Below are 16,891 nucleotides of genomic sequence, written 5' to 3' on the forward strand. Positions count from 1 at the left end.
GAACCACATTTTTCACTCCACTTCCCGTTCCATAAAGTCAACAAAATGAGTAGCCTACTTAAAAAGCATCCTTAGACAATACCTCTGAAAAAAAAAATATTATATCTTCCTTTACTTTTCAAAGGGCCTATGTTTCTGAGCACAATTGTAAATACCCTGGCTTCTAGTGCTTCTGGCTTTATGTGCTTCATGGCTCCTCGTAAAATGGCCATTGAAGAGAACTGGCGGACAAAATCATCCTTAAGAGGGATACTTCAATGAAATTAATCACAAAATGAAGTGATTAAAACAAAACCCAAGCATCAAACAGGGACATGGGTGCTCACACGGTCATCATAGTTGAGATGTGACGAATCGAGATGATTTTTCATGCAGATGCAATCGAGATAATTTCGAAATCGAGATAATTTCAAAAGCAGATGCGATCTTAAATGGCTGGGAAAAACTTTCCAAACAGCACTATTTTGTAAAAGCTACAATGCAAAGCCAATACATAAAATAAGATTTATTAGTACAACAACAAAAAATATTCTATGGCAGGGATAGTTTACATTATTTAAAAAAAATTTTACTGTTTGGCATATATTCAGTCAACATTTTAACTGGTGTTATACCCCTGATTCAGGGCTTGGATATCATACTTCTGATCCTGCCATGCCCCTGAGCTCCTGAAGTCAGGTCAAAAGTGTATTTGTTTTGTGTGTCTTCTGCTACTCTTTTACTTGTTTGTTCAAATTCAAATTCACTTTATTTTCCCTTAATATTTTTGCCGATTACAGAAATAACAGCGACGGTAAAAAAAATTAAAACACCTAAAAAATTAAATTATCAACACATGGTTTATTAACAATATTTTCCAAGTCACCATTATAATGACTTACGAAGTACAGATCAAATGACTTCAGGTACCGCTTGGATGAGTAGATCGGCGGTTGTTCCCACTTTGCATCGTTTTTTGTTCTCTCTCTGAGCCTAGTGGAATGTTGAGTTTGGCGTGTCTCAAAACTCGGAAGAAGATCACGGTGTGTTTCCGAGTCAAGGATTTTTCGACTGAAATCCACAACCAATTTATCCCTTCTCTCTTTAAGGGACCAGTATTATTTTGCAGACCCCTTTCTGGAATCTTTCTATTAAATCATTGGCTATATTATATCGCAATAACCAGTTTTTTGATTAATATTACAATTTTGTCGTATAAAAATAGTATATCCCCTAACTTTTTGTTGAAAAGCCGAAACCTCTACCGGTGCCGAAAACTGATTAATTTCCATAGACCTTTGTATGCATAATAGTATACTTTTTTTTGATCCGACTCTAGTTTTAGGAGTTACGGGTTATTGTATTTCTTAGTATGGAACGAGATCATCTCTTCCTAGGCTGCAAGCTACCACTACGACCCGGAAAAAGGATTTAATTAATACTAGGAGTTCAAGGATCCAACCTTTAGAGGAGAGAGAAAAGTTAAAACGGAAAAGGAGCTTTTTCACTTATATGAATCAACCTTTCCAGGGGAAATCAACACGGAAGCTTGGACAAAAACAAATTTTTTAACTAAAAGATTGAGAAGAGAAAACTGTATAGGATGCACATAAAGTCAATTTTGGTAAGCGAAAATAAATTGATTAATTTCAATTAACTAACTTTGATTTAATTTTTCAAACCTACAAGGCCTGGTTGCATCAGCTATGATATTCTAATATTGTTTTAATTCATATTACCCTGCAATCTGCATATTTTGTTATGCAATTATTCCATTAAAATTACTCCTACATTTTTATTCGTAAATAAAATAATTGCTGCATTTTTACAAAGAATATGACCCATATTTGTTGAATTAATGCCTACTTTTTGTAATCTAAAGAAAACTAGGGCCAAAAATACCATTTTTCCCTGCTTTTGGAGTTTTTGAGCCCTTTTTCCCAACAGATTTGGTTCCAGATGTTTTTAATGATGGTGTTTTTGGAGCTTCGTCGGCCTCTTGTGGCTCCTTCACTAACTCAGGGTATTTTTCCTCAAAATCTTCCTGAAATTAGAACTTAAGTTAGTAATAAAGCAAGATTATACCAGCTCTAAGAACAATTTACTTTTTGAACATTTAAAAATATGACAAACGAGTTAAAAAGTCATTTCACACAAATACCAGGGACACATCCATTATTTTCAAAAAAAAATTCTTATTTTTTTTTTTTTACTTGTGATTATGTTGGATAGAGAAATTTGTATGATTATGAGCAAAAACTATAAAAAAAACACTCAAGACATGGGGGTGGTTGCCTTGCATCTAGACCAACCATTACCAAGATGCCACCTACCACATGTTTCTGTTACGCACAAATATATAGAATGCCCGATCTTGGGATATTGGAAAAGAAGAAATATAGGCCTATATTAATCTTACGAAATACCTTTTAAAAGTGTAGTTACTGAATATATTATTAATATCTAATATTATGTTTTTTTTGCAAGTAAATCTTGGGTTTATTGTTGCATTTCTTGAGGAAGACAGGAGAGGCGAAGAATAAAAGCAGTATCCTTGAACACAAACTTTTCATATCCTCCTCCCTTTACAACATTTTCTTTTGTTGATAATAAAATTAACTCTATTTAGTATGATGTTACCCCTCAAAAACACAAGTTTAAAATTTCCCTGAAGTTTACCATACAGAAGTTTACCATACAGAACATTTCTTGTAAACGCATCATCAAGAAAGGAAATATATGGTTAAAAGAGGGACAAGAAAGTAGTTAGTAAATAGGGAAACAGCAAAAAGACTGGCATGATGAATTAAAAACATTTCAGGAATGCAAAGAAGAAAATATGAGAAGATTTCTTTTATGCTAAGGAAAAAATAAGACAATACCAGAAAAAAAAGACAATAAGAAAACAACAAAATAGAAATAAAGCAATAATATATGGGTATGTAACATTCTGGTTGCTGAAATGTTGATCAAACAGCATTTATGACTAAATTTTAGCTTCAAATTAATTAAGTCATTCATTTTTTTAGAATGAATTAATCAAAAATTATTTGATTTGTAGTTATTAATCATGCGAAATATAAGAAGCTAATCAGGAAAATTTTAAGAACAGTGTATAAAATACAGTCCATGCAACTATTTCAGCTAATTGACTAATAGCCATCTTCAGCAACATATAGTGCAAATACTAAAACAGATAAACCAATAAGAATATAACTCATTAAAAACTATTTGATAAAATAATACTATACCTTGATTCTTGGTTTAACCTTTACATGGTAATAAAGGCTCTATCCAAATTTAATAATTTTGTGGTTTTAATTTAAGCGTTAATTTATCAAAGAGTTTGTGAGTGAATTAGCTTCTTATTAGTTATTTATTTTAGTATCCGCATTATATCCCCAAAGCCATCCTAGCTGAGAGCTTAGTGTGCTACACTTAAAAGCCTTTGTCCGTGAGGACAGGGCTTCAATTCCAGGTGTTGCTGGTTATTTGGTTTGGAATGGGGGTCAGCGGTGTGACTCTATAAGCTCCGCTACAGTTGATCCAGTACTAAATGAGTACCTGGAGAAATCTGGGGGGAAAACACGGGAAGTGTTGGCTAATTTACTCCCAACCACACATCAGACTCCCAGCCAAAAGCAGAAAACCAGGACATCAGTATCTGCGCTATGCAGATCACTTTTCAGCATACGATTTTTTTTCGTGTTTTTTATATTTCTTTGACGACAGCTCTTAGTTTTATAACCAAAAAATTTGTTCAGGTTGTATTTTGTTAACTGTCTTAAGAAAACTCCTCATTAACTCCTTATATTTTCCATGATGGAAAGGTAGCCTTTTCAACTATTTAAGTAGTTAATCATTTAAAAAATCAATTATTTGCTTAACTAATTTCACCAATTAAATACAAATTAATCAGATTTATATTAGATTAGGTTATAACAGTTTAACAGTCGATTATTTTATTGTTCCTATTCATCAAATACTTTTAAATCTAGCATGAAGTTCTTGATAATATCTCTCTGATATGATCTGACACAAAAATCTGAAATAGAAAAGAGCAATAGGCACAAAAGACCAGCTTTTCATTTCATTTTACTGTCATTCAGGCAAATTTTATGGTCCTCAATAGCAGACAAAATGTGCCATATTTGCCAAAATGGCTCGATTTACTGAAGTGTAAGTTAAATTCAGGTTCTCTACCAGTACTGTACAATAGCATAAAAAAAATACAATTTATCAGAACAAACATGTACCATAGCACATAAAAAGGCCTACATTAGAACCATGAGTGGCAATGTTGCCAACATACAAACAGGGAAATATATGAAGGCAAGGGATCTTCTTCACAATATGACTTTCAAAATGTGGCTGAAATTGGACTTTTGACCCCAAATCCAAAAATACTACACTTTTGTGTGCATTCCTGACTCATATGAGAAGCAATTAAAATATTCTCTCAGGGGTTAGATTTAGAAATATCAACCAAAATGAAATGTCTTGCAATGCCTAAGCATATGTGTTTTCAAGCATTTCCTAAATTTCACCTGAGGCCTCCTGACTAATCTAAGAAAAATTCTTTGCTTCAGAACAAGGATGGGCTGATATTTTTCTGTAGGATGGGAGACTAATTATTTTGCTGAAAAGTATTTGTGAAACCAAAACTAGAGCTTGGAATCGGGCTTTATCTTTACATTAAATAATGGATGAATTTTAAATCGAGAATATTCAAGAAACAGCAACAAATTTTCAAAGACACTAAGGTTAAAAACAAGAAAGAAATGTTGCATCAATAAAAACTTACATCACAGCGGCGAAACATCCCCCCCCCCCTAATGCTTCTTAGTCTAACCTAAAGGATTACATTTGAATATAATCTTAGTATGTTTATTGATTTGGATCTAATTCTGTCCAGAAAGGACAGAGTAAAAACAAGAAAACAAAAAGAGCAACAGAAAGTAAAACATACTTTGACAACCACAAACACAGGATAAACAGACATGATCAAAGATGGAAAGACCCTTGGCATTCAGTAGGAAAACCACAAACACCCTTCTCAATAGCTTCAAATGGGGTTGCCAAAACTTAAGAAGAAGTAAAATCCAAATAAATGAAGGCTTAAGAAGGCCAAGAGCCCCATTCATTTTTAGTAAGCTCTTTTTTCATTATAAGTTCCCCCTCAACTTTGAATCACATAGTGTGATTTCCCTCATAGTTTCCTAGGCGTTTTGTGTAATTTGCCAGCTTTTGCCTTTAAAAATTAGTTACTTATAATTATGTGTTTTAGTTACAAATTTTATATTATAATATCAAATATAATCATTATTTGCAAAATAATTTATATAATAGATTATCAACAATTTATGATAAAACAATTAAAATTATGTTTCATCATCATATATTATTTTATATAATTTAACTTTATATCTTATCCTAAATGTATATTACAATTATACAATATTCAAATTATTATCATGCATATGGCTTAAAAACAAGTTAAGTCCAAAAAGCAGACAGACTTTGTGCAACAAGAAGTTTACTCTTAACCTTCTTCTTAGGCTTATTATCTCAATATGCACATTGATATGAGGCTAAAAGAACTGAAAGGTAATTATTATCCTAAATATAATTAGCTTAAAAACCAGTTAACTCTAAGTAGTAGATTGACTTGGTGCAAAACAAGCTGAATCTTAATCTGTTTCTTAACCTTAATCTAGGAAGAGCTTCTGTCAAAAGTTCACATGGATGACAGACTTCTTGAAGTAGAAAAAAATCTTAATTAATCTTAATCATTTGCCCTAATCTAGGGAACTTCTGCTTGATGGACAGACTTGATGCAGGAAATAGCTTAATCTTAATCATGAGTCCTAATCTAGGGGAACTTCTGGTAAAAGTTTACATTTCAGACAGATTTGATGCCACAATGAGCTCCATCCCTTAATTAATCTGCCTCTTAGTCTAGGTAAACTTAAAAACTCATGTGAAATGTCAAAATGTAAGGAACCCAGGGTTCCCACCATCTGTGAGTTAATCCTTGGAACTCATCTTGCTTGCTTAGCCTTTGCACAAACTACTTTACTTACAACTGGATTAAACTACCAACAGACTGAAAGGATCTTTATTTAGCCCCTTCTATGAGTAGATTTCGTGCATGGTTTTTACCCCATTCCTACTGTGTTGTAGTTGGCCACGAGTAAGCATTGCAGACAGATTTGTTGCAACAATGAGTTCAATCTCAATTAATCCTAATCAGCCACTAAACCCAAGAAAACCTAATGATTCATGTACAATGTGAAAATGTAAAGGGCCTAGTTTGTTTCCCACCATGTGTGTGTTATATCCTTGGAGTTTACCTTCCTTACTTACCATTTGCACAAATTAATGTGTTTACAACTGAAGTAAACCACCAACAGACTGAAAGATTTTCAATGGGCAGCCTCTTCTATGAATGGACTTTGTGCATGGTTTTTACTCTATTCATACTATGCTGCAGGAGGTCACAAGTAAGCACTAGTACTGTCTGTTAAAAACAAGAGGTTGGAAAAGAAAATGACACCATTTGTTTTAATTCTGTTTCTGTTTGTTTGCTTTTTTTGTTTTTTTCATGAAAAACATCTTGTGTTTTCAAATATTCTGTTTTTCCAAATTACTGTGTGAAAGAAATTTTCAAAAATAAATCCACAACCCAAGCTAGTAAATAAAGTTGTTTCAAAGCTTTAGCCCCTATTTCTCCAATACTTTTAAAGTTTGAAAGACTAAGAAAATATGTTCTGACTTGAAAAAGTTTGACCTAGGATTTGTCTTGTATTATAGGAAGCACCATACCAAGGTATAGCTTAAGAGAAGAGATTCTAGACCAAATTCTCTTGTTTCCATATTTAAGATATATAATAAGAGCCCCTTTTAGGCTTTATATATGCATAATAATCATAAACATCACACTCAGTTCCATATATGAAAATAAATGGTAAACAACAAACTTGATAGATGAATAAAGAAATTACCATACCTTGGTAAACAAAGCCAAAGGTTCATACATGCTAACCTGCACAGGTTTACCACTGAAATGGAATTCCACAACTTTCTGAGGGTCCACATAAGTAATTGGATCATCATTTTCTAAAATAGAACATAATATTTATATATGTACAGGGTTTGGTTCTCTAATCATGCATAAGCAAAATCATCACATTATTCTTTAGTTTTAAGTCATGAGGCATCAAATTAGCAATTTCAATTGAAATATGAAATTCTGGCATTAATTCAATTCTCTCCTTCCTGAAAATATTTCTGGGCTGCATCCAGGACCTAGCACATTGTTGGCTTGTATATATTTGATTCTCTAATTGTTCATTAGCATAATCATCACATTATTCTTTATCTGTAAATCATGAGGTGTCAAAATGGCAATTTTAATTGAATCAAGAAATTCTGGTGTGAATTCAATTCCTCATTCTTGTTAATGCAACAAAAAATTATCTATTTTTTTCTTCTTGTCAGAGTATTTTTAGCCCTTTCCTTTCATTTAGGATTTGTTGTGATGCTTCTCATTGCATGTCCTCTAGCCACAGATCTTGTTGCGCTTGTTGTAGACATTTTCCATGCCTTTATTTAGCTGTTCAGATTCATTCAAAACAACTTGTAATTTCACATGACATCATAGATACAAAAAAAACTTGTTTTCCAGCCTTTCTCTTAGCATTAAGTTTCTGCTTTAATTAAACTGTTATAATTCAATAACAACCAGGAGTGTTATAGATACTGAAAACAATATAGCCACTCCTAGGGAAAAAATTATATAACTTTTACACTTTCTGAATGTGTATAAATGTGAGGGAACTCATGTAATTTTCCTCAGATGAATTCAATTCCTCTTTTCAGCTTACCTTTCATAGACACCAAAATAACTTCATTCCATTCCACAGTGTTTAACAAATTCATCTGTGAATTCATTTCCCTTTTCCTGTGTATCTTTGCTAATACTAAAATAAAATGTTTCTTCATTCAATTTCAATTTTAGTTAAGTAATTCTTGTATAATTCATTTTTTCCTTCCTGTTCATCCTTCACAGGCTCATTCATACTAAACTAAAATGTTCCTTCATTCCATACTTTGTCATCTAACAGCAGATTTCACTGTGAAGCATTTTCCTCTGTAATTCAATGTGATTGTGATTTTTCCTGTTTTTTGTTCCAAGCCTTTTCCTTTAGCTGTTCAAAGTCATTTGTCATGTTGTGTAATTTTACATAAATCCTAGATACAAAAACAAAGTCATATCTATATATATATATATATATATATATATATATATATATATATATATATATATATATATATATATATATATATATATATATATATATATGCATTCACACACATATATTTATATACACTGGGTACCATAAGCTGCCTTGGAAAGCAAGCCTTTGTTTGTCTCATTCTGTATTTGTTGTTTTTCTTTTTGTATTAAAACTGAGAAGAATGTTTAGGAATATCATAAATTATTTGGCAATTATAATAAAAACAGGTAGGACATTTTTATGTTATATTATTTTCATTCACAGAATCCAGAACCACTTTCTGAGACAGTCGAAGGCCAAAACATCAACCAAGCCATGTCTTAAGGTCCAATCTAGTCGAGAGAGGCAAAAAACTAGCTAAGAGGCCTGCAAAGTGAACCAGCCTTTTGGTTTAGCTAGATTAAATTCCTTCCCCTCTGCCCATTATTTATGCTAAAGTTTTAATTTTTATTTCAGAAGCTAAAACCAATTACCAAAGAGCAATTCGGTAGAAACTAAAGCATTTAATAATGCTTAAGAATAAAGGGCTCATTTAAATATGTTTTCTTTAAACAATGAAGTTGTTTGTAAAGGGTGTCTCAAAAAGGACAATGATTTGAATCTACTATAAACCCATTTTATTTATTTGACAGAAGCAAACAAAACAAACATCCTTTCAAGAGTTACTGAAATTGTTCATAAAACACAAAATTGTGTATACAGCCCCCTTTTACAAGTTCTACAAGTAGGCTTCTTATTCTGTCCATGGAATGAACCATCACTTACTCAACTTTTCAGGTGTAGCAACATCAGCTTTGTAGATGAATTGTTGAGTTTCATTTCTGATTTCCAAGAGATGTGCGTTTTTTTTTGTAAATTTGTCACTTAGTGAGGCACCATTGGAAAAGGTCATATTTGATTTTTGTTCACTCACCCCGTACATGCCTTCCTCTGAAACATCCTGCTTTAGCTTTAATCACAAAAGGACTTGCATTGTGTATGATTAGAGAACCATTGTAACCTCTTCAAAAACCCTCAACATTAACTTATCAGTGCTAAGACACGCAGACACAGTTTCTTATTTGAACTGGACTGTACAAGGATTCAAACTGTATTATAGATGAGCCAAACTGGATTGGTGACCAGACTTTTCAAACATGGCATTCTTTTTTGGACTCATTTATAATTCAAGATACAATTGACAAAGTAACATGTCTTAAGATACTTGCTTACTGTAATAGTTACATTCTAAAATACTTTCAGAAATGCAATTTTCGAACTTTAGCATGAGGAAGAATTGCTTCAAACAACTTTTAGTAACTTGTTTATAAAATTAAAACACACACAAAAAATTAATATTTCTTAAAAAAAAAAAAAAAAAAAAAAAAAAGGATACAGCATTAGACTTTACAGTCCCTACTGGCGGTGCTGATCTCCGTTTCTTTGCCCTTCAGCCAGGAAGTGCAATGGGGGGTTGGGGGCCAACCATCCTGTGCTTTTTGCACACCCTTCCTGTTTACCTTCCCCAGATTTCTCTAGGTACCAATTTAAAGCTGGGTCAATTCTGGTTAAGCTTACAGAGTCACGCCACTGACTTCCGTCCCAAATCGAACAATTGGGTACACTGGGATTCGAACCTGCATCCTTTCAGATAAAGGATCCCAAATCCAGCACACCAACCAACTCGGCTAGGATGGCTCACAATCTTACACTAAAATAAATCATGAATGACTTTCTTTTTTAAAGTTCTGTAATTCATTTTTGTGATTTTTTCTGTAAGTGTTAGTTCCAAAGTTTAAATTTAATGACCAATGTTTTTTTTTTTTTTTTACATTTGGAAGGTTGATTTTAAATTCTGCTGCAAATTACAAGATTCCAAAAATTGTTGATAAAAACTTTTGCTACTGAACACTTATTGTTCTGCAAGCTAATCAAAATTATTAGCAACAATTTGAAAAGGAGAAACCAACAGATAATTGTACAAAAGATTGTAGACTCAAGAGAAGACTAATTCTCTGGTAAATGTTTTTCATTATCTCTATTTTAAAATGTGTGGCTTTATCATAGTCAACATAGTGTAAGTGAGTTCAAAGAGTCAATATCAAACAGAACATGTCACCAAACCAATACCCCAAGGTAATCATAAAGCCTCATATGTCATTAAATAGAAATTTCATAATGCTTTTCTTGCTAAATTGGTTGAAAGGGCTGCAATACCTCTTAAGTGCAGCTACAGAAGTGGGGCCCTAAATTATGCAAATAGCATACACAAAGAAGAAGCTTTACAGACATATTTAAGTAAGTTTGAATATTTTCCAAATTGCTGACAACATAGTCAGACAAGAATTTGCAATCTGTATTATTAGATGAGCAGCTTCAGAGCCTTGAGGTCCATTCTATCTCAAGCAACCACTTATTTTGACAGACCTAATTACTCATCACATGATGTAGCAATTCCAAAGAGAGAAAATACCTTTGCAGAAAATTCTCTCCTATGTGTTAATAGCAATTCTATTCTAATTTTAAGAGTATTAGAAAATTCCCCTCACCAAGCAAATGTTTTTAATGATTAAGTTGGGTTTTATGCAAACCTTCTATTTTTCCCTTAAGTTTATCCCAGCCCCTATCTTCATATCTTTTCAGCCTTGTATTTACAGCACAATGGAGGTGTATAAATACCAATCAATCAAAGAAACCTCTTTGAGCAATGTAGCCTCCTAAGTGAATCCTGCTAAGAAATTTCTATTTGGCTAACATACCTTACCTTAAATCACCCTTGCTAGGAATATGAACAAATGCATTGTATGGCAGCTAGTGATGATGGAGTGCAGAACATCTGCTACATCCCATTGAGTGAGCCATGAATTTTTGAAACACCATGGCCCCATTACTTTATGAAAATTTAATGAAAATTAAGGACAAAAACTAATCCAAAATCAAAAAAACCAGCAAACCTTTAAATATAGCCTAAGGCTATTCATGGCTCCATTGTAAGAGGAGTGGGATTTAATTACATTCAGCCTACAATGATTATTACAGTTGAAAAGACTTGAATAGAGAACTGAAGAGTATATTTTTGGTAAAATTATAGCAGTTCATATAACTGGCTTACTAATAAAGTGAATATATCCCTCTATGCTCTTTTTAGTGTTCTTTACAAATTAATAATAACTTTTACCATAAATTCAAATTTAAGCACCTTTTGAGCTCATAAAAGTGACAAAGTTTCCAAAATTTTGAATGTTCATAAAACTGATTTACTAATAAAGTGAACACACCACTTGATGCCTTTTTTATGTTCTTTACAAATATAATAATTGCTTCTACTGCAGAAGCACTTTTGAGCTTTTGAAAATGACAAATTTTCAATTAAAGTGTGAGTTACTGCTTGTTTTCTACAAAATAATAGGTCAATGTTCCTATTATCTGAACAATTGTTTAGGGTCATGAAACTATTGTTAATAAATGCATTTTGACTTTTTGAACACCTTTTCTCTCTTGCAAAACTACTGCAAACTAACCATTATGGAGTTATTATATATTTGCACATTAGGGGGGGAGGGTAAAGCATAGCATATATTAAATATAGCAATGGTTAGTTTACATATTTAATATATGCTATGTTTTACCCCCCGCCCAATGTGCAAATATATAGCCCAAATTTGTTTCTAAACTAGTACAGATTCGCGATTTCAAATATCTAATCAACAAAAATGGAAATAATTGCAATTCTATATGTGTAAATACAAGACTAGGCTATTTGGGCAGGAATAACTCCATAACAGTGAGTTTGTGGTAGTTTTGTAAGAGGGAAAAGATGTTCAAAAAGTCAAAATGCATCTATTTACAGTAGTTTCATGACCCTAAACAATTGTTTAGGTAATAGGAACATTGACCAAATAATACTGTTTTCTCAGCGACATCTTCTTCCATTGTTTTTTTTTAAATATTGCTACATTTTCTCAGTGCTAAAATTATTCATAATAAAGTTAGTTTAGGTTATTTGAATTTAAGGAAGCAATTATTATATTAGTAAAGAACAAAAAAAGGCATCAAATTATAGCCTATATTCACTTTATTGGTAAGCCAGTTAGGCTATATGAACTGCTATAAAATTTACCATGTTTTCTTCAAATGGATTTCTGTGGTGTACCAAAACTTTACCTTTTTTAAGATTGGCATTAATTCTGGTGCTTATGCCTATTACTCATAAAGATAATTTGAAACAAAAAAAAAACAAAATCAGCAATATCATTAGGCTATAGCCTAGCCAAGGGCTAGGTCCATATCCAGCTGCCATTATGGAAAAAAGGCTGGGAAACATTTTTGAAAATAGCTACAATTATACTCAGAAATATCATTAAAAGTTCCATGTAGTGGCTTATTCATCTTTTAGCTAGCAAATCAATTGAGAAAAGAACAGGGGAAGAAGTATGTAGGATTGCTTTGGTAATGAACTTACCATTGTTGGACATATTCTCCTTACTATGTGAAACAACATGACAGTGAATTCCCTTCACTGTTTTAAACACTTTGTCACAGTCATCATATGGACAATGATATGGAGGTTTTGTGGCCTTCACATTTTCTAAAAACTCTTGCAGGCTAAATCCTTGAGAGCTAACCATGTTCTCTAAATTCTGCTCCAATTATAAATGCCAAATTAGCTGTTTATACTATAATGATCATATTTAGCATAGGCTAGCCTATTTGTTTTGCCTCTTTATTTTGAAAATTTTGTTCTACTTCTTCTTTAATCAGTATTAATTTTAAATAGAAATGGAGACCATAAAGGTTTTGGAACTTTTTGCCGGCTTAGGAGGATTTCATATTGCTGTGAATAGTGAGCTCCATTATATTTTTGCTACTTATGTGAATACTTCTGAGATTCGATTAAAAATAAAAACCAAATTTAATAGTCACTTTTCTATTTTCAACTGACTTCTTCATCTTTTTTAATAAAAATGATAGGTAGCGTTAAATATGCTTAAAAGTATATTTCGAAGACCTTCCCACAAATTCTCCAATGCTTTTAAAATTTCTATTTAACCTAAAGGTGAATCATAATTCATTGTACAGTGAAAATTCAAAATAATCTTAGAGCACCATAATCCATTGTGATTCAATAATGTTATTGCTCTTCTTTTAACATCACTGGATTTTGTGAATAACTTAGAATCATATTATATTAGATTAATAAAACTTCGGTAAATTTTTCGCAGTTCATATAATTGGTTTACCAATAAAGTGAACATACCACTCGATGCCTTTTCCTATGTTTTTTACGAATATTATAATTGCTTCTACTGCAAATTTTTTAGTTTGCACTTTCTGAGCTCTTAAAAATGACAAATTTTCAATTAAAGTACGAGTTATTGGTCATTTTCAACAAATAATACTACGTTTTCTCAGTGCCAAAAGTATTTATAATAAGGTTAGGTTAGGTCAAAAGTTCTTAAATTGGAATTTGCGGTAGAAGCAATTATTATATTCATAAAGAGAATAAGAAAAGGCATCAAGTGGTATGTTTAAGCCAATTATATGAACTGCGAAAAATTTACTGAAACTTCTTGGCTACTAAGGTCATAATTTCAGCCCTGCAATGTATAGCTACAGCTAGGTTCAAACGTTGTGCCCGTATTACCAAACTGAGATCAAGCCTACTGTGCAACAACAGGACTAATAACATTATATCTAATTAAAATTCAGTATCATTTGGAATTGTTCATTTGGAAGGATTTTCTTTTAAAATGACACTGAATCAACAATTTGTCAAAGGATCCCTTTGCATTAGTATGATCTTGGAATGGCCTTAAAAAGTAAATATTTTATAGAAACATACAAATAGTAGAAAAGCTAAAGTTTAGGATGTTTTTTTTTAAGTTTGGAAGGATAGAAATATAAGTCTTTGAATTAATGCTAGAATATTGGAATGAAAGGCAATGACAGTGGCCAATAAGAGTTCTGAAACTTCAGTGCTTTGAAACCCTTAAGAAGATTTGTTGATTGTTTTCCAGAGGAGTTGAATACGAACAATTTAATGTATTTACTTGACTGACCATATAGAAAACAATTAGCTGTACAATAAGGTGGATCAATATTTCTTTCTAAAGATGAAATGGAACAATAGTTTGTTTTATTAAGGAAGCGTCATTTTAATTCATAGCTTACTTTCTAAGTTGAACTAAAGAATGACGTAAATATTAATCAACTAAAGAGGACTAGTAAAGTTTTTTTTTTTTAAGCATTCCTTCCCTACTAGAAAATAATATAAAAGATGAGAAATACGTTACAAAAAAAGGATAGGAACTGACACATGATAGTAAATATTTGTTGTTTTTAAAACAAATCCATACGGATATGTGAATCCAAAATAATTGGACGTTTATTAGTATTTGTATTAAAACGTTCTTGTTTTTATTAAATTTCACTGGCTTAATCAAAAGTTTTAGCCGTTGTTAAATTTTCGTTACAATTTGAGCATGAATGGAATGCTGGGTGGTCTTAGAAACTATTTAACAAAATTAATATCATTTCAACGTCTTTTGGGTGTGATTTTTGGGTGACGGCTTTTGATTTCTAATGAAAATGGTGGCTCTAGATTAGGGCTCCCTTGGCCCTGGGACGCGTGGGTGTAAATTTTGGCCTGTTTCAAGAAAACTTATGTGGCTCCTTTTTAAGCACCACCTTTAGCAAAACAATTTTTTTTTTTGTAATTTACTTTGCACCTTTTCTCTCCAAGAGTCAAAAGTTTCTTGGCCGTTTTCTGGGCCCTTCAAACCCCCTTCCACCCCAACAAAATTTTGAGTCCTTTGATCCAGAGAACAACACCTGAAAGTTTCAGGGTATTTGGGAAAAATGTTTTGTGACTTATTTTAGGTGGTACGTGCCTTAGTACCACCTTAGTATTATTATCATTGTCATTATTATTAATTTTTGTATTATGTTCCCCTTGGCTTAATATTTTACCGATATAATTTTCAAACTTATCGGAAAAAACAGCTTGGAGGCCTGTTTCTTGGGTCTTGTGCTCCCCGCCTATGTGTTATATTTGTATTAGGATCTTTGTGACTCAGGGGTTTCAAGCCGTTTACAGGAAATGTTTTTGGGCTGTTTTCAGGGCCCGTTTTCGAGAGCCTTGTGGCTTTAACATAATTTTCTGTGAATTAGGGTTACTGGCTCAATAACTAATATATGTCAGTTTTAATTAGGGTGCATTAGCTATATTGGGCCCTGCAATACAGCTATGCTTCTTAATTACTTTTTGTAATTTGTCCTCTTTTTAGATCAAAGGGATGCCAATATTCAAGTTATTAAATCATTTGAAATAAATGTAAATGCAGTGAAGACGTATCAAGAAAATTTTGGATATGATGTCATTTCAAATAGAAATATTCTCTCTCTTTCTACTGAAGAGTTAATTCGACAAAATGTTAATGCTATATTCATGAGCCCACCCTGTCAGCCCTTCACTCGGTAAGATCTGAATGTTTTTGTGAGCATTAGCTTCGTTTCTCATCGAATCGCAAATTTGCAAATTTGTTTCTTAGCCACTGGAATCATTTTTTTTTCTTTTTTAATTAAACAATATGATTTTAATGAGAACTATCGTTATTACTAGGCAGTATTATATTGTCACGTCTTCAAGAATATAGTTGTAATTTTTATTATTGCTTTGAAGTACTAAAACTCATAAATTGTTATTGATTAATTTAGGCATTAATTTCTGCTACTAGCCAAAGCCTAATGCCTGCCTCTTCTGCAGGAGGCTGCGGGTTCTAATCCTGACGAAGACCAATCTTTGATTATAAATTTTCTCGGTATAAGCAGTGATCTTTTTTTCTTTTTTCAGATGTCATGTCCTTCCAAATAGTTGTCTTAGTATAGCCGTATTTTCTGCCCCTCGGGCTCTATAGCAATTGTCTCTAAAGACATTTTTAATGCTTCATGTTGCATTTTTTCTATTATTTGCATGTTGCTTATTATTTGTATTGTATTATTTACATACAGAATTCTGGGAAGAACGTTTCTTTTCTTCTTTTTTTGTATAGTTGTGCACTTTAAAAGTAGCCGATCTAATAGGCCTTACTGCCTGTTCTTGGATATGTAACCAAGGGAAATTTTCAAGCGCTCATGAAAATCTGATTCATTTTCTTTGTTTAAAGATTCTTTAACTTTCTTTCTGTTCCAAAACTAAGGACATTAGGATTTCTAAATATATAGTTGTTGAATTTGAATAATGCTCAACTTAGCACTATAAGTATTGAAATACGTATTAGAAAAAACGTATTGCTTGCTTAGGACACAGGTCTTCCCATGATGGCAACAATGGGAGACAAAGGTGAACAAACGTTAAGAAAACAATGGTGCCTCTCAACTACCACCTTTCCTGTGCTTTGAATCGAAGATTTTCTAGGGAAGACCTTGGCAGTACAGCATCCTTCTGGAGAAAACATCCAAGCACCACTCCTTACCGTCCTCGTCTTAGTCTTCCAGGAGGGACCCAACATCGATCATCATGGGGTAGCTAGAAAGTGACAAGCTAAGCTTTCCCTTCCTTAAACCATATAAAGATACAAGATAGAACCTCACAAGTCGTTCCAGAAAACATCCAAACAACCACTCTTTACCAT

At 32.5% G+C, this 16,891-nt stretch overlaps 2 protein-coding genes across 3 annotated transcripts in view; one reads left to right on the plus strand and one right to left on the minus strand.

Moving 5' to 3' along the window:
• The window catches only part of LOC136037838 (bromodomain-containing protein 1-like), a gene marked incomplete at its 3' end in the record, with an annotated part of 88,423 nt that extends 75,314 nt beyond the window's left edge, over positions 1-13,109 (minus strand). The window contains 3 exon segments of the mRNA XM_065720683.1: positions 1,882-2,023; positions 6,989-7,098; positions 12,721-13,109. Coding sequence (XP_065576755.1) covers positions 1,882-2,023; positions 6,989-7,098; positions 12,721-12,886 — 418 coding nt within the window.
• The window catches only part of LOC136037839 (tRNA (cytosine(38)-C(5))-methyltransferase-like), a 40,450-nt gene that overhangs the window by 12,633 nt on the left and 10,926 nt on the right, over positions 1-16,891 (plus strand). The window contains exons 1-2 of one of the 2 annotated variants that reach the window (XM_065720684.1): positions 13,017-13,101; positions 15,545-15,734. The exons of the other annotated variant lie outside the window; for it this stretch is intronic. Of the exons in view, the coding sequence (XP_065576756.1) occupies positions 13,038-13,101; positions 15,545-15,734 (254 nt within the window). The 5' untranslated portion in view covers positions 13,017-13,037. Of the gene's footprint in view, positions 1-13,016; positions 13,102-15,544; positions 15,735-16,891 lie in introns of those variants that run through there. 2 annotated transcript variants of the gene reach the window in all.

This window comes from Artemia franciscana, chromosome 17, assembly GCF_032884065.1.
Source record: "Artemia franciscana chromosome 17, ASM3288406v1, whole genome shotgun sequence".
Taxonomy (NCBI): domain Eukaryota; kingdom Metazoa; phylum Arthropoda; class Branchiopoda; order Anostraca; family Artemiidae; genus Artemia; species Artemia franciscana.